Source organism: Coloeus monedula (genome assembly GCF_965178545.1).
Source record: "Coloeus monedula genome assembly, chromosome: Z".
Classification (NCBI taxonomy): Eukaryota; Metazoa; Chordata; class Aves; order Passeriformes; family Corvidae; genus Coloeus; species Coloeus monedula.
Window position 1 is genome coordinate 46577538 of NC_138822.1, and position 24786 is coordinate 46602323.

Below are 24786 nucleotides of genomic sequence, written 5' to 3' on the forward strand. Positions count from 1 at the left end.
TCTGTAAAGTGCATCTTGCTGGGTTTTCCCAGAACACATCTTCTGACAAGAATGACTGTTAGGGGTTTCTGCACCCCTGCCTCAGCCAGTAAATGCATGCAGGACTGCTTCTGGAAGTCTGTCTCTGTGGAATACCATAAAGGAACAAACTGCAGGATACAAACCTTCAGAATAACCACGCAAAAACAACACAAAGGCAAAAGGTTATAGAAAATTCCCAAAAGAGATCAGCTGAGTGTTCAGAAAGGTCATAGCATTAAATGCAAAAGCTTTTACTTCAGGCTTTCAGTAACTACATTTCTCTTAGAGGAAAATATTAATTTTTCTGTTTTCAGCAAATCTGTTCCCTTCCTTATACTTGCATGTAATGCTTATCATTAACAGCTGCCATGTATAAATATTTATGTTATTTTGTTAGCATGGTATCCAAGGAAATGATGTTTCTGTGATAGTTACATTCTGGTTTTATGTCCTTCCTCTCCCCCACTAAAAACTTCTGAAATTGCTGGCCAATTTTTGTGAAGGAGTAGAGGTCTTGGAAAATTCCTTAACAGGGTCATGAAAACAGGCAGCTGGAGAGAGGGTGAAGACTAACCAGATATCAAACTGAGCTCAGCTCAAGTCTTGTAAGTAGACAAAACTGTCCTGTGCTGTTACCACTACACTTTACTTGTGTATTTCTCTCTTCATATTTTACTGGTGCCATATTAGCTTTAACCCATTCTCTCTTTCTCATTTGATGTCCAAGGTCTATGAAAACAGAGAGAAGAACAGGCTGAGCGCAGACAGACTTGGCTGAAGTCTTTGGAACTCATTTACACACAACCAAATTAAATGAGAATTTCATGGGCTAAATATCCAAAAATCTCATCTCCAAAGGTGACATACTCCAGTGATTCAGTAACAAACTCTTCTGCTGTCTTTGTAATAACACCAGAGTTTTGGTACATTGTCATTGGAGCAGAAGCACCATAAGGAATCACTACCTAAAATAGTAAGTAATAATAATAAAAACAGTGTAATGCCATCTAATATTTACATAAGGCACTCTGCAGAATCCCACAGCATCTGACACATTTTAACAGATATTTGCAATGGATTAGGGCACTGTGTGGAATAAGTGATAGCACTATGGTGAAATAAGGAAAAAAGCTGCATAGAGGGAGAAGACAGAACTTTGGCAGAGCCACTCAGCAGTTCACTGAGGACAGCTACATGATGCAGGTTTAGGCATCTCAAATATTCTTGAAGAATTTGCTAAAATGAAGGCTAATATGGCAAGATACAGCACCACCTGTATGGTAATTACTTTTACCTTATACTCTGCTTGTACTGGTTATAAAAGTGCTTATAAAAGCCTGGAACATAACCAAACCAAGCCAAACAAACCGTTAGCATAGGAAACTAAGTACTTTCACTAAATTGTTACAAATTAATTAACCAAAGCAAAACCTGAGCCAAAACAAAAGAAACCCCAAAGTTAAAAGATACCTGAGAATGAAAAAATTCAAAACAACATAATACTACCAATGTACCATATCATTCCGAAATAATGTTAAGTAAACATTTTTAAGGATCTAAAACTGTCTGGTTTGAATGTAGTTCAAATTTGGAGCAATGAGGAATTTATATTAAAAAGAGAAAAAGGAAATAGAAAACTAGACTTTCTTATCAACAATAGGTCTTTTTTTTTTTTTTTCCAATCTAAACTTTAGCTATGTTCAAGCAAATATTGTTAGAATTTTTCATTTGAAGGAAACCTGAGCCAATCAAGTTGCTTACGGAGTTTTACTCAAAATCATTCATTCCTCATTTTTATAAGTTCCAGGATTCAAATTCAGAGCAAAAATTTAAGGTGAAATCTGCGAAATCAGGCAAGTCACCTCCCACCTACCAGAAATTTTATTCTTGGTTCCATAAGCAAAACCTAGCACTTTTGTGCATCTACATGTTAAGTAAACTAGCCAAGTGAGTCTAGTAAAATTCGTCACTTCCCAGAATGAGGACAGATTGTGAGCACTGGTGTAATACTATTCAATCAAAGGCAAAAGTATTCCAGGGGTCAGACATATCCCGAGCTGGATTTCATTTACATAGTTTTATGGATTCTTAGTTCTCAGCTAGTGCTAATTTACATTATTTCATTATTTCAGTGGAGCAACATAATTTGTATACTGATCATTTGTTATCCTGATACAATGCTTTAGTAAACACTTAATAGGGATTTCTTCATAAAGCAATGTGAGAGGTTCACCTTAGTAGCTGAGTGTAATGTATATAATGGACAAGGGAAATGACTCAGACCAGAGGACAGGTTCAGAATTAGACCTTTCTGTCTGAAATTTAGTTTAAACAGTTACATTCAGTTTACACTTTACAGGATTACAGTAACAGGCTGCATGACTGGAAAACTCTTTTTTCCCCAGAAGGCATAGCTCTCCTATTATACTATCAATTACACTTTCAAAAGATCCCCTTTTTACAGATTAGCTTGGTCTAGACCAGCTAGGAATAATGTCATAAGTGACATTTAAATGCCTACAGCAATCACAATCATGGGAACATTGTATATGTAATTGTACCTCTAACAGAGAAAAAATCAGTGTCAGAGGAAAGTTTTTATTCTCCTAAGTAATTGGTAGATCCCCTTTTTGCTTTGGCCAGCACATCCTTTTTCCTGCTCCATGGATCTGTTGTTATAGCTTCCCCATTCACAACTCCCTGTACACATCACTAAAACCCAAAGCATTTAGCAACAACCAGGAAAAAACAAAACAAAGCAAAATAAAAATTAAATAGTAAGAAGTAAAATTTTTGCCAAAACTAAAAGCATGTACTGGCCTCTAGAATGCAGTATTTAATAGTGTTTTCTAGAAAATTCATCCAAAGGTCCTAACTTCTAATTTAAGGATCCCATTAGGATTAATATACATAACATACATATACCTACCTACATACATATACATTTTAATGTACATAGTATTAAAAGGAGAACAGGGATCCTTAATTGCATAGATGAATTCGTATCTCTGATTAGTAATATGGGCATTTCCAAAGCTTGAAAAGCATTATTGCAAGCCCAGCTACCACTCTTAGAAGAATAAGATAATACGTTCAAATGCTGTTTCTTGCCTGATCAGGCCCATCACATCCCATTTTATTTCTACCACGTTTTTAACTGGACACAGACATATATTTTATGTTTTCTGCCTTGTTCTACAATTGACTGACAACTTGTGGGAGTTCCTGTACATATACTCATACAGCACTAACAGCAGTAGAAGAAACCTTACTGATTGATAGACTGTAAAGTCCAGAAGTTAATGTAAAAGCATAACTACCACTAAAGATACTGAAGGTAGAAGCTAAAAGCAATTCGATGTTCTAGAAAAAATACCCTGGTTGCTTCTTTTCAAAATTATTTTTGTCACCTTTAAGACAACTATTTTAAGAATTTTTCCATCCCCCATCTTCCTGATAGTATTTTTCAACCAATTTTATTTTAATCGCGAGTTTTTCCACTTGATCAAGCCATACATATACAACTCAAATAGCTAAAATATGGCACATTCAACATTTTGGAAAATATTTTAGAAATGCTAGTGGCCTGAAAATCATATGAATTGTCAAAAAATCTCAAAGGTTAGTCTTGTAAGCAGTGAGAGTCTTATGTTTATCCAAAGCTTTTAAACAGTTTCTGAATTTCATCATTCTTCAATATGGAATCATAACTGCAAGGAGAAAGTCAGCTCCACCATGTTCTTTTTGCAGTTTCACTTTTGCCTACACCTGGATCAGAAATTACAGAAAATCATGAAGAGACATCATTTTTTTTCTGCTACCAGAAAGAGCTTTAGGATCTTTTTTGATGCTAATTGTTTTTTTTTTTTTCATTCTTATTTTAGCAATAGATTTAATCATGCATCTGATTTTTAAAGTGAAATTAAATGCATTTTTTTAGGTCAGAAATCTGATTTTCTTTGTGCCTTTTAAGAGTATTATTGACAGTAAGCCTAAGTACCAAGGAGAAGTCATACTAACATTATGAATCATGTCAGGACAGGAGTGTGACCTAACTTGTACAGGGCAGTAGTGAAAAGTAGTGCAAATTAATGGTGAAATTTAATTGAATACTTGTTATTTCCTGATTGTTTTTCAATAGTGTCATTGTGCTCAGGAGGATAGTAGGAGCAGTGTGGGGTTCACAAAGCATGACAACACCGGTTGGTCACATCAGCTTGGGTGAAGAGGAATTTCGAAATAAAGTGTAAAACATGAGAAAAGGTCCTTCTTTTGCATTGCTGAAAATCCCACTGACGTCTGTGGGAGGCAGGATACCTGGATCTCAGGCATTACACTGCAAGAAATGGTGAACAGGATCTTAGCAGGAATCCAGACAGGGAGGAGAGAAAGGAAAACCCAAAAAGATTTAAAGATTATATGGACCTAACCATGAGGAATGCTGGTTAGGAGAATGCTTTCTTCTTTGTAACTTGGAGGAAAGTGAATATTCGTGAAAGACTGAAAAGGGTGTGATTGCCACAGTGGGGAAAGGAATCCCCAGGCACTGCAAAAACAAAAGAATTTGATTCTGAGGTATGTGTAAGGTGGGAAATGATAAAGAGAAAGACCTTTTGTATCCACACTGAGAGGGTACAAAATGGCGCAAAATGGCGCATATATATATATATATATATATAAATATAAAATTCAGATATTGCAGATATTTCTGTTCTTTTGACATATAAATAGAATAAATCCTAGGAGCAGAAATGTCACAAATCTACTTACGGAATTTCCTTCAATTGATTGCTAATATGTGATTTATTATCTTAAGTCATTAAGCAGGAGTAAAAATTTGGAATGTAAATTTTGCTAGCCAGAGAAAGACAAACATCTGCTGTTAATTTTCATGTCATTTTTAGAAAGACATGAAAGGCATGAAAGCCAAGGTTGAGATCTTCTGCTCATGTTCATGTTAACATGCTGCTTGCAAACAGCAGAGCAATACAAATCTTAATCAGAGTTGAAAAGCATGAAATACTAAATGTTCTTGGAAGGGAAGTAGCCAACCAAAATTGGCACCAAGGGGTAACAATACAGAATTGAGAGGCAGTTCCTGGAGTTTCTGTCCTGCATTGATACAAAAACATTTTGGCAGAAGAGAATTGTGATAAAAAATGCAAGTACAGTGCTAAAATTCAAACTGATTTACCTGTCTTGAAACCTTTAATTCTGTAGCAAATGTCTCTGTATACCAAGACAAAAACAATTTGCAAAATGTTAAGCTGCTTCAGCTGTAGTGCAAGGATGGGTTTCTTCTGAGAAATTGTGTTAAAAAATTTCCAGTCAGCTCTGATCAAAATATTTCACAGGCACTAGAAACAGATGGGTTCCTTAAATTAACCCTGACATTCCTGATGAAAATCACTATCTGCTGATGAACTAAATGAAAATACACGGAAAAGCTAGTTGGTCACTCTAATGTGGGACTGATTTTTTTTCCAATGAAATACATTACAGACCCAGTACGGATGGAAATGTGTCACATACCTACTTGTAACAGAAACAACATTCCAGTTGACAAGGTCCTGCAGGAAGCAACAAAACCGTTAATTGATCCTTAAGTGAGAGTTTGAGGGAAGCAGCCTGCCTGAGGCTCTCTGATTTGGAAGAGATGATGACATAAAAACTGAATGAATCCTGAGACAGGTGCTAGCAAGATACGCACTTAGAAATTCCAGCTTTTTCATTGCAAGTGATAGAGGGGTAAATAACCATTAGGTAATGGAGAACTTGATCACACATCCTTAATCCTGTCATCCTATTCAACCTGTGTAAATTAATTCCCCCCACAAAGTAAACTGTGTTTAAATGATGTTTCTTTTTTCTTTCTTTTTTTTTTTTTTAATTTGATTTGTTTGTTTGTTTCCACATATTTAAGCAATGGTGTCCCAAAGAAAGTAAGTTTCAATAATACTAACAAGAAGTCAATATTTTCAGCTGTGGCTGTGAATAGACTGGCCCCATTACACTACAAGCCAGCAGGGAGTCAGAGGGGTCTGCTAATCCCTGTTACAACCAGGCCAGCTGTACTCTCCCCTCTATCACTGGATGCTCCCTGCAGTTTAGCTGAAATCTACCATTCTTTTTCTCTTTCAAGCTCTTCCAAGCATTAAAACCAAATCAAAATATGCTTCTTCAGGCCCAGTTCATTTCCAACCCAACTGAACAGTTAATACTTGATTGTAGCAGGGGCAAAATCTGTGCCCCGTTCAATGAATTACAATTCCTCGTTGTTATATTAGATGTTGAAATCCACAGAATAATCCTACCTCTTCTATGTCTTGCCCCTTAAGGAAACGGCATGGAAGAGGATTATGAAGCATTCCAACATTGTCAACTAGTCAGGGAAAATAAAATGTTAAGAACCAAATCTAGACAAAGTGCATAGTTCATCTAGTAAAACAAATTGCTTCTCCTCACGACCCAGAAGATTTTGAGCTGCATGTGAGGAGAAACACTATTTAGCATCAAGTCTTGTTCTCACTGAAGTCACCAATACTGATGAGTGCTGACTCTGGGGAACAGAAAAATAGACTGCTGCTAAGGTTGGTTGTGTTTTGTTGCTGTAGTTTCATTTGTTTCACTATTAAAAGGATGATTTTCTTTAAAAATAAAAAAACCTTCCAAACCCCCACCTTTTTACTGTTGCTTCATGAATAATACCAGACAATGAGCCACAGGCTCACTATGTATGCTTGGTTTAAAGCATTGGCTAATAAGTTGTTATGACACATCATTTTTACAACAGTCTGTTTAATATACTACAGCCATAAAATACTCGTCAATTAACAGACCTTAATGACTGACCCAAAACACCAATATCCAAGTCTTTCAGATCTTTTTCAATGTTCTTGTACACTGAATTTTTGGCAAAATCAGCTTGCATAACCTTCACCTTTTGATCCGTGGCCAGCTCTGTAACTAACAAAAACCCAAAACCAAAGACAAACCAGCCTAGAAAACCTGTTTGTACCTACCAAGAAAGAGGGAGAGCTGTAATAAGTAATTAGAGAAATAACCAGACGTCTTGTTAAGTAATGTCCACTATACAGTAAGCAATTGTTCCAACTTTCTTACTCTAAGAAATAATGCAGCACAGGCATAATATTCTCAGTCTACCTGATTGTTTTCAGGGAAATGGGCTGGCAAATATAGGATGAATTTATGCCCTGAAATCAGTGGAATTTTTCTTATAAAATCTAAACAATATTTCGTCCTTCAGTAAGGTAAAACAAAACAAATTCAGAAATAAGCCACACAGGACTTCTTTCCCCGGTTATCATAATATTTATAGATGAACACTGTCAGTATACATTACATAAATGACTGTGGATGACAGATTCTGTATGTAAGCACAGCTCTGCAGAATGGTTTAAAAGACTTCTGATGGATAAGATGAGCACTCTAACAAGTGGAACTTATCTTTTTACACAGGAGGAGGGGTAAACAAGGCTGGATGTGATGCAGCATTTTCTGCATTATTTTAAAAAAATTCCTTGCCTGTTTTGACATTTACATTTCCATAGACTGAACCTTCTTTGGGATTTTGCAGCACTAAAAGGCATTTTAGAGAGGCTATAGCTTAAATTTTACAAGGTCAATTAGAAGGGAAAGGGAAATGTGTGTGATTTTTCCAATGTCATTGCTATGCAGGAGTGGAGCCCAGCTGTACATTTCCATTTTTCTCAGCAGTTGACTTATTGCTGTTCATATTTTCAATGAAGTTTCATGAGGAAAAGAAGTAGAAACTCTTATTTACTCATTTTTAAAGGCAAGGCTCCCCTTTAAAGGGGCCCAGTAAGGTCTCCTCTAACTAGATGTTCACATTGTAAATTTTTGCTACTAAACCTGCTTTCATGTTTTATGGGCAACCTGAAATCCAGATGAAGTTTGCTGAAAAAGTGACAGGCAAACTTGGAAATGTCAATAGAATATCGGGTTGCAGGCTCTGTGCAAGTGGCAGGAATTCAGGTGCACGCACATGGCAAAAAGTGCATATGGCTTTCGGGAAAATGTCTCTGCTGGTTTGGATTCTGATTTTATCATACAGAAGATGGAGAGCATTGCCTTGAATAGGAATCAGACATGCTGAATTATTACCCAGAAATTTTGTCTCATCCCTTGGTGCTCACTCAGTAAGAAGAGGCCTTGTGCCAGCCCCTGCAGGAGAGCAAGGATGCAGAAAGATGGCTTTGGGTCCAGCAGGACAATCTGCAACAAATCAGAACCTTTGTTGGAGGATGAGACAAAGTTGTTCCTCTTTGCACCTCAAAGCTCTTTGCAAACTGCAAGTCTTGACCATCCTGCACTAGTAAGTAATGCAGTTTGAGGAAACAGCAAGCACTGTCACTGCAGATCTGAGATGTGGGTTGCCTCTTGAGTGCAGTTTTAGAGGACATCTGTCTCCATGACAGAAGAAAGGAGGAACGAGTGCCCTTTTTCTTGCCCTCTTTCTAAGCTGCCGTTCTGTGTATGAAAGGGACAAAACATCCTTTGAACCTTCAACCTATAAAAGCAACTCTAGTGGCAAATGACCCCGTCATGGTCCCAGGCTGGGCGAATGGTGAAACTATAAATAAAAGGACATTGTGAGTGTAAATGCAGTGAGTGGGAAAGAACAGAGCAACAGCTGGAGCAGACACCTACAGTGACCTTCTGATTGAAGAGTTCTATAAACAAAGTAAGATGGTCTTAAAAAGTGTAGTGATGTTGCAGCCATCTTTCTCGTGGGCAATCAGAAGGGCAGCCAAAACTAGAGCAACATGAAAATGAGGATCAAACAAGCCATTTGGACTTTCTCTGCAACTCCTTGTCTGTACAGAACTGTACTGCTGCAAACAGCACGGTCAGCCAACAAACAAGTACTCCAGATGGCTTTCCTCTGTCTCTTTTATGAATAAACCAATATTTTAAAAAACAATAAAACTCTCATGCTGACAAATGAATTATTCAGGCATAGCTCTTCAGAAAATTATAACAATTTTGCAAAGGAGAGAGCCAAAAAAAAATTTCCAATGTTTCACATGTCTCTCCTCTCTGTGACAAAGATTTATGTTTGTCTTTGAAGACACAAGCCATTACATCTCTGTTTAAAGTCCTAAGTGTGCCAGAAGCAAAAATCCTAGCTTTTCAAACACCAGGACAGGTTATTGTCTTTTCTTTCCTCTTTTTTAAATAATGGAGTTAAAACTAATTCAAGGAAAATTAAAAGTGGAAAATTAAAAGTTGGTTAATTCAATGTGTTTTAAGATGTATCACTAAGGTTTATACATCTAATTCCTTCTGACCTGAAACTACTTGGGAATCCACTTGTCAGATAGGTTAATGTGCTGCTTTTTGAAATTTACCAAAAAGATAATAAATCAGAATGAAGCATGAAGTTGTTCAGGATACACAGCACTCCAGAATCACTCCCCTTCTAGAAAGTTTACAAAGTTACAAAAATGTTCTGAAAATCCAGGTGGCAAAATGGATACCTGATTGGCATGAGAACCAATCTTTGCAGAAAGTCCCTTTTGAAGTACTACAGCAACATTTGAATATGAAGAGAGAAGCACTCATCATATTCCATGGAAATTGGCAGATAGGAGAGCAAACTGAGGAGTTTACTTTAAGGGATCAGCAAGACACAACAGACATTTTTAACAGCCTTTTAGACTGCAGAAAGGATGTGCAAAATGAGTTGTTTTATGCCAGTCAGTGAACTCACTTTGTTACCTGCTTATTTCTTGGAGCAGGCAGGACAAGAGGCAGAGGACACAGCATATGGGAAACTCAGCCTATGGCAGGGAGGACAGCTGAGTGAATTAGCACCTTCACAGGTCTTTGTGGGAGCAAGGTATATTTTGTTCCAGGCTGTGTGGGTTCCTTTTTTTATTCACTACTTTATTCTATATTAGCAGGCATAATTTCTGCAGTTTCCTGCATCACCAAATCCAAAGTCATTAACTGTATGCTCCACTAATTAAACTGATACAACTTTATTGTATCTGAGGATCACACACCTTATTTTTCATTAAATAAAGATTTGTTTCTACAAAAAAAACCCCAAACCCCACCAAAAAAAGAAAAAAAAAAAAAACCAAACAAACCACAAACCAACCCTAAAATAACCAATCAAAACAAATAAACAATAAAAATCACTATCAAACCCTACAAACCCCAACCACACTTGTGATGAGGAATTTTATATCTTGCAGAAGTGGCTTTTTTGTTTGTTTGTCTATTTGGCTTTAACAACAAAATGGTACAGATCCTGGTCATATAAATACATACTGAGGTATCATTTTGCAAACAGGACCTAGCTCTGCCTGTACAGCTTGCTTAGGAAATTTAAGCAGAAGAAATGAAACTGGACTGCAGTTAGTAGCATTCCATCATTTCTAATCCCCTGGTATTGTTGTTTGATCAATGTTTCACAACCAGAGTACTAAATGTATTAAATGAGCAGTGTACCTGGGGTAATGGTTCTGTCTGCCCTCTGTAACACCTACTTTGGTATCTTTTATCTCATTTTAAAAGAGCTTTCCAGTCTGAATGAATGGAAATCTGGTTTTCAATTCCAGTGTGTTTTTAGAGAAATGTTTTTCTTACTGTGGATTTCTGCCGGCTCCAGCTCTGAGTACTGCTCTCAGGCACACCTGTGGCCCACAGAACTTGGAAAGCCAAACACTGAGATCTCTGTAATTACCCACAGCTTAGACTTCTTTAATTTATAGTATTCAGTATCCAAACAGATGTGGCAGTATAATTAGGCAAATAATACAATCAGTTTGAAAATGGAGCAAGTCTTTTCAATATAATGTCCAACAGACTGCAAAAAATGTGTGGTGTAAATGTTAAAAAAAAAAAGGAAACAAGAGTAATGTATCCAGAGCTCCCTGCTGATTTTAGTGCCTCCACATCAGATACGCTATGCTTTTCATTGCTGTATTTTTCTCTCTTTCCTTTTGTTTGTGCCATCTACTTATTATGTTAGATATTCATTTTCAACCTGACACAATAAATAACAGATGACTCACTCTGGACTTCAGCCAAAACCAGCTGAAAACAATAGAAAGATCTCACTGGCATTTGCCACCAATGTCAGCAAGCTGTGAGAAAGGCTATGCCCACAACCAGGTAGAACAGCGTCAAAACCTCATCAGTGCAGCCTGACTGCTGGGATCACACCACACACCTCCCTGCACCTTGGATTGCATGGATAACACTGCTGCTGTGAGAGAAGCTTCCTCACAACTGAAAAGCCATGGGTCAGTGCAGAAGGTGTAGGAGTGTTTGCAGGGTAGGCTATCTCAGCAGTACCTTCAGAACAGGCAAGTCCTTCATTACCCTCAGCCAGGAAGGTGTCCAGTGGATGGCCTTGTAATCAGTCATAGTGTGGAGGCTTTTTTACAGCTTTCCTCATCAGACATCCCTTGGTTTCCAAGAGAAAACAAGTCTATTCAGCCCCACAAGAAAAAAGAGAGGCATGTTGGATAGAAAATTTCTGGGCCCAGTCCTTGATTTTGGCAGCTGCATGTTGAAAATTTGCAGAGTTTTTCACTCAAGTCTGCCACATCCCTGATAGATGTGCTGCTCTCTCAGGTGAATATCCTGGACCTGATGTGCTGTTGGAGTCAGCTGCTAAGCCTCCTTAAAGGCAAGTTTTTCCAACTGAGGTGTAGTCTTGGAGTGACACATACTTTTAAACATGTTAATCAAGGAATCTGCTGGATAGAAGCCATGTATAGAAAAAGAGACAGTGGAAAGAATTATTTTTATTATAGCAATCTGTAAAGTTAATGGAGGATAAAAACTCATTTGACTCCTAAATAAATTCTAACTGTCAATCTTAAAGTATTTATACAAAACATTCACCAGGATTAATGGCTAATTTCCTTTGAAGAAAAGAAAGGGGACATTAATTCTAAAGGCACTCTATTTAACTGTTTCATCAAGAGCCAAATGTAAGTTGAAAACCTTAAAAAACCAACCAACCAACCAACCAACCAACCAAAAAACAAACCTGGCACTTGGATTTCATTTTTAGTCCTCCTTTGCTGTGTTCCACAAACTACTTTACAGGTAAACTATTTATTTGTATTTACAGATTTTAAGGGCAGAAAAAGGTGGTAAAGAGCACACATTCACTTTTTTCCTAGGCCATTACACTCTTTGAAAGAAAGCATATACTTTTAGAGTGATCCATGTCTAGAAGGGCTCAACGGACACAGTAACATAAAAAAGTTTTTAGTATTGGAGCAAGACCTGCAGGTACAGCTGTAGCAATATCCAGCACTCTGCTGTGCTAGATACTGTACCAAGGGAAAAGACCTGCAGATCCCTGTAAATGGGAGGAGAAGTTTTAGACAAACACCAAATTCATTTTTTCAAAAGTTCTCCTTATCATCACTATAGTTAATCCACTTCTTGCCAGATACAAGAAAGGAATATAAAAGTTGTCAGGAGACAGTAAGGTGACAAGAATCTTCCCCTTTTTTACAGTTTTTCAAAAACAGCAATAATTAATTTTTTTAATTCTTTTCATTCACTTGTCACTTGCCTAATGGATAAACAAGAGATATTAAAACCAGGCCAAAAAATAATCAGTCTTCTACAGACGTCCAAAATATTTCCTTCACTTTATAGTCTTGGACCCTTACAGGAAAAATATACTGGACAACAATTAAATCCCAATAATATGAACAAATATAAATAATTGGAGTCAACTTCAAATGAATGAGTGTCTTCAGGGAGTGAAAACCACATGACATTTCCCAGAAACACATTTTTATTTTTATTTATTTTTATTTTTATTTTTATTTTTATCTTTATTTTTAACTTAATTTTTATTTTTATTTTTATTTTTATTTTGGAGCCTGGACTCGTTTCTGACTTTCCAGTCATTTTACAACATCACCTTCCATCATCACTTTTTTTTTTTCCTGAGGAAGTACATTAAGGCTATTGAATTGAAGGCCCAAAAGCTAGAAAGCATTTGGACTTTATTAACTTTTATTTAATAGAAATAAAATCTGATGCAGGGTAGATGGAAAAATTTTAACTGGTTTTTTTTCCATTTTTTTTAAGTAGATGCAAACTTAAAAGGAAAAAAAAAAAAGAAATCAAAGAAAAAAGGTGAGTTATATGCATAAATACTCAAAATAGTCACACAAATATACATCCATAAAGATGTTGGCAATAGCTAGAATTTTATAGCTGCAAAAACTATTAAACATAACAATCCATTTATGGTCAGTTTGGTATTACCATCTGCAGAACAAATGAGGAACAAATAGAGAATGGTTTTCTCCTGTTTTTCTGAGGCCTCCCATGCCCATCAGATTTTTAGGCAAAGCCAGAGAAAGGAACACACCCTCAGTTTTTGAAATGAGGTTAACAACAAGTGGTAGCTGAGCTGAGTTGCATGCATAAAGAAAGATAAAACTAAAACTAGAAAAATGCCCATGAGAGAAAGGAGAAAGAGAGCTAAATTAGCCATCACAGAACATAAAGCTCATGTCATCTGAAAGAACCAGATTTGCTTAAAAGAAGAAATAACTGGCAAAGGCCACCCACTGAAGATCCATTCATTTTCATAGCTGACTTTCTTCTTAAAACTATTTGAGGAAACAGTTTGTCCTGTTGGGTTCTCATGAAACAACACACAGAATGTTAAGAAATAAGGTCTTCTTTCAAAAATTTTCTCCATCAAGAGCACAAGGGGATGACTTCCTGCTAAAGGCATCAGCAACAACCATTTGCATTTTCAGCTTTTCTCACAATTCTGTACTTTTGGAGATCCTCTAACATAATTGATCAGTGCTCCAGAGATATCTGCACAGACTTGGGTGCTTTGGGGTTTCGAAAGTCTGCTTTAAGTACTCCACTTAAAGCTCTCAAGAGGAGAACTATAGTTGCCTACATATTGGTAGACTTTGATTTTTCTTCAAGGAATTCGACCCAAGGCATTTTCAGTCAGATATGGTCTCCGTTTCCAGGATCACTTGCTCCTTTCTGTCATTTGGGGGTGTTTGGATAGGGATTGTTTTAATTTTTGCACCTTCAGACCCAACACCAAGTATCAGCCATGTCATACACAAAAAAGTTCTGCTTCACTGGGCTTCTCAGTATCATATCAGCTTTGACTCTGTATTTCATTTGACAGAAAACCCCCTCCTAAAACCTAACTAAAAAAGGATTCTAACCGCTAAGGTTGCATTGTATTTCAGCTAAAAGCACATGTTTAGGGCAATCTTATAAAATTGTTACCTATCAGGTGAGAGGAATCTCTCTTGCTGCTGTGCACCAGACTAACCAGAAGTATAAGGCATTTCTCAAGGCAAAGGAGGCCATCCACCTGAGGAGTCTGTTTTGCTTCCTCACCCACGTAGAAAAGGTGCATGCTTTTCAGAAATAGGGTTTGTAGGACATTGTAGATACCGTAAGATACAAACAGACCCTCAAGCAAACAAAAAGAACTGTGCTCAGAATTCCCTGGCCACCTGCAGGAAAGGTCAAATCTGGCCTAATATTTCAAACTACGGTAATTTTTAGTGTCGATGTCTTTAGCACAAAGAATTTTCCTAATATACAAAGACTTTGACGTTAAAGAATGGTGTTTCCCTTCACAGTAAGGAATAAGTAAGCACTGCCTCCCAGCACTGCGTAATGTGGAGCTGCATATGTTAGGAAATCCTGACTCCCAGTGGCAAAGGACTAAAATGCTCCTGAGACTCAGTCTGCCAAAATGTAAGATCATTACTACCAACTCCAGCCATAACGAATCACAACAACTAAGCATTTAGAAATACAGCTAATGATGAGGAAATTTCAAGCAGAATCAGCACTCTGGAATCCCAAAAATACATGATTAAAAAGTTTAAAACTACATTAAACAAGTATTAAGTCCCTCTGCATTTTCTAGTGTATTTTTACAGCTCAGTCTGAGTTGACTTTTTAAACAATAAAGCTTCATGAAAGGCAAGGTAGGTTTTAAATTCAAACCATGCATATGACTGCTACATTTACCTTGACAAATTCATTATATTCTATATGGGTCATTAGATGTAATAATTTAAAATCCTTAATAATGCTTTGTGGAATCTGTAGCTGCCTACTGTAATTTCCTACCTCCTAGAAAAGAGATCCTTCTCTCTTCTCTAGGACTGTACAGACATGGTCTGTGTGTCATGTTTTGTCTTTCTCTAACTGGGATTTGGAACGGTAGGGTCCCTATGAATCAAAGACTCATTCATTTTAAGTATGATTCAAATATTTCAACCCTGGTTTTGGTCCAGCAGACCAGAACTGAGATGACAGGGCAAAATGATCTTGCAATCTTTCTGCTAGCTCTGCATGTTCTGGACACAATGCAAGGACAATAGCAGTATTTCCAGGAACAAATCCAAGATAAAGTGGAGAAAATAGAATACTTTGCAACCAGAGCAGGAAAACTCAGATCGTATTTAACAGGTATTATACTGCTGGCAATAATACACAGAATTTCAGGAAAAGAAACAAATATTTAAGACTCGAGGAGCTGTTAAATTAACAAATGAATGAAGTCTTAAATGAATGAAGCCTGTCTCAAAACGGTCTCCTGAAACACTGCTTGAACACAAGCACTGGCCTGACTTGTAAGAGAGTGATGAACCATTAACAGTAACAAGAATGGTGACCACGTGAGCCACAACACCCTGCTTATGCCCTGACATCACAGGAGAAGAGCGAAGAGGCCAAACTATAAATCTCAGAGTATGCCGTGGCCTTGTCCATAAACCCAGTATGTCTGAGGTGCTATGTCAGTAGCAGATGATAAAACACAACTGTAGTTATTACACCATAAAAGCAGAACAAACAAGACTACATCAGTACCTGAAATGCTAACCTTTGAGTAGAGATGTGACAGACTAGCAGCAGGCTCACAGAGGACTTGCTTTTCTTTCTTCTTCTAAGTCTGGTGAGTTTAAACCCTATCAGCCCAAGAACTCACAGACCACGTAACAGAAGGGTAACAAGTGTAACAGAAGCCTGGCTTTTCAAATAAGTATAGCAAACTAGATCCAAAATACCAGCACTCTGACATCACAACAGTCAATTAAAAGGTCAGGGTCTTCATCCTCAAAAAGGTCAGTCATTCAAAATCACTCATCTACACAAAATACAGGTAGAGCCTTCAGGGAAGCCTGGATATTCATTCAGAAGAGGATAAGCTCAAGTTTTACGTGTGCTTGCCTCTCAATACAAGCTTGGGAAACTAAAGATCTGTGTCCCAGCATCAACTAAGTAGTGTTATGAGACCTCACAGCTGCCAGGTTCTTCACACAGCTGCAGGCAGCTTTTGAGCTTAAGAGACTTCGCAGAGTCCTGCATCTAGCGATAAACCTTGGAAACAAGAGTAGTGAACCTGTAGATATTGCAATCTCTCTCTGGACCTCAGTCTGCTGAGTTTTACCCAATGAACCACCTACTGAGATCTCCACTGAACATAGGAAACTGCATTCCACTAGCCTTCCAAAACACAAAAACTGCTCTCCTTAGAATCCTGTAGCATATGCTACCAAGTGTGGACTCCTTAAATTAGTTGTGACTCATTATCAGCCGATGACTGAGCTCAGGACATCAGAAAGAAATTCATCACGTGACCTCAGAACTAATGTTCTAGAAGACTGTGCCCTCCAAACAAGGCTTGCCTTCACACCAGCACATAACACTAGAGGAACCTACACCAGAAGAACGTCAGAGAATTTTGTACCCTGACATCAGAGTAGCAAGACAGTGGTGCTGAGCCAGAAATTCTGAAGGCACACAAATATTAAAACAGCAGGATCAGATTTATTTATCCACAAGCCACACACAAGTGCATGCTTCAACCTCAGCCAGCAAGATGATGTGCCACGCTATGAGCTCATGTGGTGTGGGCTTGGGATCTGTCCCACAGAGCAGTAGCTGAGCACAGCTTCAATCAAAGGGACCACCTGGACAGGATGGTACATCTCAGCACGGAGAAAGATGACTCTCAGTCATCCCACAAATGCCAAAAATAATGAACAGATGTTCCACAAAATCTAGCCAGCTCCAGCCAACTTTAAAAAAAAAAAAGGACAGTAGCTGGTTTACTCTTTTTTGTGGTATAATGCAGCCATTCACGTGTTACAGGTGGCCTTTTAATGGGATTTGCTCTTGCATAACCCATATAGCACAAAGGAAGCAGATCAACGACAGAGGGTCCAATCTAGACATTCACAGGTTCTTGCAGCCTTCACATGGATAAAATATCACCAGATGCTCACACAGAAAATTAGTTCAGCAACCTGCATAAACAGGGGACTTTCACCCAGAAACATGGTAATAATGTTTAGGCATTTTTGATGACTGCTTTCCCTGTATTGATCCCATCCCATTCCCCCTGAGCTATGTATTCATCAGACCTTTCCCATTTGCTTATTACTACAGCAACTCAGTGAGTAGACGGGAGGCAGCATTTTCCTTTCTCTCCCACGGGATTTTTATCACAACTAGGCTAAATGTTAAACTCTAATACATGGTATTGGTCTTTGAGCTTCCTACATTCAACATTCTTTCAAAAGTAGCTGTTGTATTGCCATTCCCAGTAAAGGAAGACATAGTTAGGTAGGTGTTTAAACAATGCACAATGAAAAGACTAGTGCAAAAATCCTGTAAATCAATAAAAAAATCAATTTGTTTTCTTTTCCTGTGAAATGTATTTTACAATCTATAAGAAGGCATCACATCTAAACTCTTGCGTACAGGCTCTTGTAACTCTTGTTACAGGCTTTGTTACCCGGTCACCTCAGCTCGGAAGACAGCAACTCATGATTCACTGCTGTTTAGCTTCTAGAAAGGAATGCCGTTTAGAAAGAAGAAACGAGGGAGAAAATGTACTGCTCAGTCACGATCAGCAATAGCAAGGCTGGTACAACACAGTACAAGGCCAGCCTGCCCTGAGTGCTGACCAGCATGGGTGAATAGGAAGGTACTGCTGTAGCGACTGCACAGCAGTGGCTACAGGGACAGCACAGAGATCTTCTTCCTCCTGCAGCCTCCTAGAGCTCCTGATTTTGAATTAAACCATTAGGATTCTTTATACTTTCCATAACTTGCATCTTATATTAATTTATACAAGATTCTGCCTTTTTGGTTATTTCAGATATAACTTTCAAAATGTGTTTGCAAGTGTAAGGGCTGGAAAATTACATTTTGTGTTTTAATACTGGACCAGCTCACTGCAGATTAGCCGTGAAAGTGGGAAAAAAAGGGACAATTTAGGAGACTTCCTTCTCTGGACAGACAATAGGCCCTCTTTTGAATCACTCATTTTAGTTCCCTGGTTTGCTGAGACCACTGAGGCCTGAATGAGTTTCCTCTGAAATGCAGCACTGGTTTCCTTCCAGAATCTGATTAATGTTATTCTGGCTATACAGGAGAGAAGGATTAGTACCATGTTTGTCACAGTTTGAATTCTAGAATAATTTTACTAACTTTAGGACACTGATGGAGGGATAGCAATTGCCATTTTGCTAAGATAAAATGAAGGGTAGGTGATCTATTTTGCCTGAAGGAATATGTTTTTCCCATACATCCTGCTCCTGTGACCACTGGAAAAAGCAAAAAGGATAGGGATTACATTTGGAGTTCTGGTTTAGCTTATTCTCTCTGAATTGTTTAATCTTCATCACCTGCATTTCTTGAATAACGCAACCTAAATATCTCCATTGAAGAATAGAAACAATCTTCTAAATTTTTTTTGCCTTGTGACCTATGAATGTCAGTTCATTCAGCACTTTCTGTCTTCAAAGCAAATCTCTCCCCAAGGTAGCCCATGTGGTACAGGAGGTAGTTATTACTCTCATTTTCAGCGGTGTCAACAACCAGCAACAAGTCAATTGTCTTAGAGCTGGCAGAATTTTCTTCCATATACGTATTTTCACAAATTCTGTTTTGCAAGATTTGTACTTATATGCTGGTGGCAGAATGGTAGGAGATAAAGACTGGTGACTGAAGCTGATAAAACAATTTCTCACACAAGATTTCTGTCTGTAAGGAAAGATGACAGCAAACTTGCCACCATCTATAAAATGCTCTTCCTTCAGAGCTGTACAACACAGTTTACTTTTGGATTTAGTCTTAGTGGGAAAATAAACAAGTCCTGGCATTTGTCAAGCACCGTGAACTTTAAACACTGTGCATATAAATACCAAAGAGGAACTATAGAAAGAAAAATCCTTATCACCTTAGAAATACAGAAGAAATAAAGTAGCAAAGCACCAAAGCAGTTCCAAGGTAAACCTGTTAAGTTTTAGAGCAAATGAAAAATTAGTCATTATTAAAAAAATATGGATTAAGGGCTTCTGCATTGCCAGAGGCACAGAAAGCAAGGTGTTTTTGAACAGTTAGGTGTTGCCAACAGAAGAGCAATTACTCTCTCATTTCACGGGGAAATGAGATCCCAGTGAAGCAGCGGTGGATATTCAGCTTCCTAGCAGACCTGTAGATGAAAAGCAAAGAGTCTGCTGGGAAACAAGCTTCCACATGCCAGCTTTAATTTTCATGATTCTCAGCATCACATGACACAGAAAATTATCTGAACCTTATGAATTTTAGTGGGGCCAGAAGACTTTGTTTATAAAAACACAGCATAAAGGTCCATTAAAGGAAACAAGTGTTCCAATCTTAAGTGGAAAGAAAGATTTTACACACAAAGTTCCACATGCTGCTCCTTATCTCATACACAGTAGGGAGGTCCTTGCCTCACTTAAATCAAAATGAGACCTATGCACTGCCTTGGAAGTATCTGGTATTCAGGCAGGTCTTCTACACACGAATGGATTTAATTTATTAATCTACTATAAGATGTGGTAATATATATTTAATATTTAATTATATCTTAAATTAATGTATTTTAGAGATTTAATAAATTAATATATTTTGTCACATTAAGTCTAATGCAGGAAAAAGGAATCAAGCATAGGTCCACTATTCAGGTCACTTCTTAGCAAGAAACTGCCATCAGCAACACTAGCATCTAAGGAACCCAGGAACAGCAGCACCTGTTCATTCCTGCTTTATACTCATCATCTAACAAGTTTAAGAAAAATATCAATGATCAATAGGAAGAAAAAGGTGCTTATTAAACTTTGTGTTATTTTATGAGAATGTATACTATCTTTAAAAAAGCACTGCCAACTTGCAGCCTTTGAAGATTTTAGACTAAAGTACATTTAGCTCATTAACGGTATCATTAAGGATAGGTCAGCAATTTGGAAAAAAACACACTGGAGCAATGTCACCAGGAACAAGAAAAGTTGCTTTGAAAGCTGGAGAACACATGCTAGACATAAACTAGCAGCTTCACATACCAGGAAACTGAGGATCTAGGCAATGCTATTAAAATGAAAGCATTTGCAGCAGAGAGAAAACATCAGAAGTAGCGACAGGGAGAGATTCACATCTACACACCAGGGTGTGAGCTGTTACCGGTCTGACTAGTTTTCTGTTCTCCCCAAGTACACAAAACCTTCAGGCTCCAAAGTTTTAGGAGAAAAGTAAAAGGAATCAAGCAAACCATATGAAGTGGACACTGTTTCATCCTGAAGGAACAGGGTAAAGAAATGCAAGGAAAACCATTCCCAATTAGTAATGTAACAATCCACCACTCAATTACAAGTAGAAGAAGATGCAGTTTCCTTTACCTGCCCATTCTCCCACTGACCGAAAGAAAACTTAAGGCAAAGAATTCCAGATACGTGGGGAAAGGTATTTCATAAATCTGATGCATTTTACTAGAATCCAGAAACACATCAGGCCCCCGACAAGACTGAGTAGCTGATGCTGGAACACTTCCATGGCAAGTGAAGGTAGTGAGCCTGTAAGAATCAGACACTCTTTGCCTGGAAAATGCCTCTTTCCAGCACACTGCTACTCTCTGAGCCTTGGCAGAGAAGTGAGAAGATTAATCAAATCATATTATTTCATTCTTCCCAGGAAATGTCCGGGACTTAGATTAGAATAACATCACTACATTACACCCAGATTTGTAAACTATTAAGAAAATCCAAACTAAACAATGATTTCTGATGTTGGCCTGAGAAGAAATGTTTCACTCCTTTTCTGGAAACTACACAAATCCAAAAGACTAATTTTATTGTAATTGTTTACCATTCATAGAGACCAAAGATAGGTTTAAACCAAATTTTTGAAAAAGAATACTCCAAACAGACATCAACACTACTTCTTACAGTGAAGAGTTAAACTATAGCCCAGACATTTCCAGGACAAATTCATACTGAAACCAGAAAAAAATATTTATCATGTCACATTACTGACACATTCAGACAGAAACCCACAATTGTGCTGCTGCTTGACAAGCAAAGACAATGTCTGAATCACAAGAAAGGTAACATTAGCTTATCTGTAACAAGATAAAAAATCATTACTGTTTTAGCTTAAGAACCCAGTTTCCTCACACTAAAGCCGTCTTAATTTTCCCTTTATGCTTTTCCTCATAAGTAAGCCTGGTCAAATGAAAAAAAAAGGTGTAAATATTACATTTACAAAAGTATTTACAAACACTCACAAACAACCCAAAGAATCACCCACTATTCAAGGAATACTTTAAATTTGAAGAGGTTTCACTGTTTCCCATATGTAAAAATAATGCTGAATAACTCCTTTAAATTAATGCCCCTAAAATTTTTTAAATTCCCTTCTATTTGATGATGGAATCAAAACACAAACTTCCACAGCTGCCAGTCTTCTCTTCTGCACTTCCATGTTCTGTTTTCATTTTCTTTTCCTGTGGTTGGTAATAAATCTCAGATATGTCTACAGAACTTCAAGGGCATAGTATGAGTAAATTAGACCAAGATTATGAGAGGAAAAATTTAAAAAATCTTAAGAATGTGAAGAATTCTTCACTGAGCCCAGTCTAAGTTTTTTTTCTGGGGTGTTTTTGCCTCTCTGACTTCCACAGGAATCACTGCAAGAACTTTACACAGTGAATGGGTAGAAAGTTCCTTGGGTGACCACATTTTCTCACTTAATCTCACTTCCCTACAGCCAGGTCACTGCTAAAAAACCCCCATAAAATTTAGAGCATGAACAGATCAATGTACAGGACAATATTGTTTTCTGGTCCAGTAATTATTTTTTGTTGTATGTTTCATTGTAAATACACCCTGACACCTGTAATGGTACGAATACAATTTTTAAAACCTTAATTTCACTAATATGAAATCTGTATAAAACTAAGCAGCTGTAGCCTAACAAAAATCAGTTTTATGTTCCTATCTCATTAACTGAAAGACACAACTACTGAGGTTCTGGATGAAACAGACATGCAATTTCCTAAATTCTAACATGACAGTTGTGCCTGGTTGAACCCATATTCCCAGAGTTTTCATCAGCAAATTTAGTGGAATCAACAGTATCTCAGTAATATAGTAAGTGACTGAAGCTGAGTTTATTTGTCAAAGTATGCAAGCACTTGCAATTACTTCTAGGTAGTACTTATTTTTTGTTATTCCTAAATTTATTTTTTAAATGATTCTGAGCAACACTGTCATAAAGACTATGATTATCAGGTCTGTGTTTCAGATGAGAAACCTAAGTCTGAAGCACTTCAAAAACATTACATGAAAAATAAATTAAATAAAATCACTTCCACTATGGTACAGAATGAACTAAAGAAACTACTTTCTTTAAAAATCTACAGCAGTTAATAATATAAAAAGCAAACATTTGTGTTGTGCATGTGCTTGGGACAATTATATGTGTCTGTCCACAGAAAAAACAACCCAAACAAAAAACCTGTTAAAACTGTAATCTGCATCTTTTTATTTATAAAAAGTACAGCAAAATATTAATGAATTTATGCATACATTAGGTGTTCCTTTGTGGGAACTACATCTTATTTAGCAGGTGCCATTGTGTGTTCATCAGAATTGCAATCAAATGGCACTCATACTAATTTCATAATTAATGAAAACCTTCCAATACCTTGTCTCATGGCAGAGAGTCAAGGTTCAGTAATTTGAATTGTGGAGGTAGAGATGATCTGAAGAAAGAGGAGTCTTATAAAGGAATACACTCAAAAATATTGAAGGTTTTTTAAGCATAAAGGAAATCTTTAAAAACAGAAGATTACTCAAAAATATTTGCAGCAACACTTTCCCTCCACAGGTCTTCAGAAGATAGAAAATGAAAGTCGCATTCTTAGCCAGCTGTGAGAAAATGGATAGCTCAGATTTCTCTTCTCACTTTGACTGTGCCTTTAAATGTCAGTTCTAGTATTTGCAGTCACTGCTCCTCTTGCAATTCAAATCCATGCAGGCAGTGGGAAGCTCAGTCACTCCCTGAAGCTTCTGGTGTGAGTTACCCAAGTGTTTCTTAGATGTAATCCAGACTGGTCATTCAGGTGCTACACACAGAGTAATGCTTTTCAGATTTTCTTAGCTACATCTTAATTCAAGTGGGGATCAAACAAGTCATTAGACCACCCTGCTTCCATGTCAAAGTCTTTCAAAATCTTCTTTTGATTTGGTTATTTTCAAAAATCTTGGCTCATGCTTGCAGGGAATTGAGAACTTCAACAAGATTAATTACTCTGCTGTCTTCCATCACTTCAATGCTTCTGTCATGTTTTCAAAGGTTAACACTATCCTCAGAGATACAGGTAAGCATTATTAAGTCTTCTCAAAGAAAGAAATATAGATACAGGGCATTATTGTCCCAGATGATAAGTCAGACTATCACAATCTGGGCCTCTTAACCACTGTACCAGCTGTGCCTACTGTAGTAATCCCCAGGCTCATTATGATTCTTTGCTTAGGATTTAAAGCATAAACTAGTACCAGAAAAGCTTTTACTGTATATATGACACAACAGGACACTAACCATTTCTCCTCATTTAGACACAAGTCGGTCTTTCATCTATGTTTCTTTTCCCTACTATGTTTGTACATTGTAGCACCACTTCTCTGTAGCAAGGTAGTTACAGACAAAATGTCAGAGGAGGGGACTGTGATATAAAAAGAAAAATGTACCTAAACAAAAATAGATTTACCTTTGTTGGCACTGGCTCACAGACACACAGACACACACACACAAAATCCTTAAATATTCAAAAATCCCCTGTCACTTCCCTACTCTCCTTGATCTGCTGCAAAGTTATGAGGGTTCACTTTTAACTACAGCGCCAATTGCAGCAGAACACCATGGTGTGATTGAGGATGAGAAAAAACACAGAGAGAGGATGCCTACACAATATACACTGAACACACATGCACATAGCCTGACTTTTTTAGATGACACTTACACAGGGAACAATCTGGGGCCACATATCCTCTTTGCCCCATGTGTTCTACATCACTTACCCAAGAGCAAATACATGTGTGAAATCAATCTGAATGCTAGGATCTTTCATCTCTTCACTGATATCAAGGATTGCATATGGCATAAGGCAAAGGTGAATCAAGCCTCATGATCTTTACAGGGAGTTTTGCCTCAAGAAACTACAGGCAGTCACTGAAACAGAACTCAAACAGGTCTTGTTGAAACAGCACCAAGTACTGGTAAATGCAGAAATTTACAACTTGAGATTTGCTCACAGCATTCCTTCCTATAAAATGGCTTGCAGTGTAAAAAAAAAAAAGCTGGAATCAAACTAGTTTACATGTAAAGAACATGGTGTGCAAGAATATTTCTGTGTCAGTGAAT

The 24786-nt window shown here is 37.5% G+C and overlaps 1 protein-coding gene across 1 annotated transcript; it reads right to left on the reverse strand.

Moving 5' to 3' along the window:
- Positions 1-830: 830 nt before the first annotated feature.
- HSD17B3 (hydroxysteroid 17-beta dehydrogenase 3) lies at positions 831-20916 on the reverse strand (the record flags this gene model as incomplete). The annotated part of the gene is given in 8 exon segments (XM_082301679.1): positions 831-986; positions 1295-1337; positions 1339-1358; positions 2255-2336; positions 5554-5591; positions 6336-6403; positions 6874-6987; positions 20817-20916. Coding segments are annotated over 8 exon segments (621 nt in total).
- Between the last annotated feature and the right edge of the window lie 3870 nt (positions 20917-24786).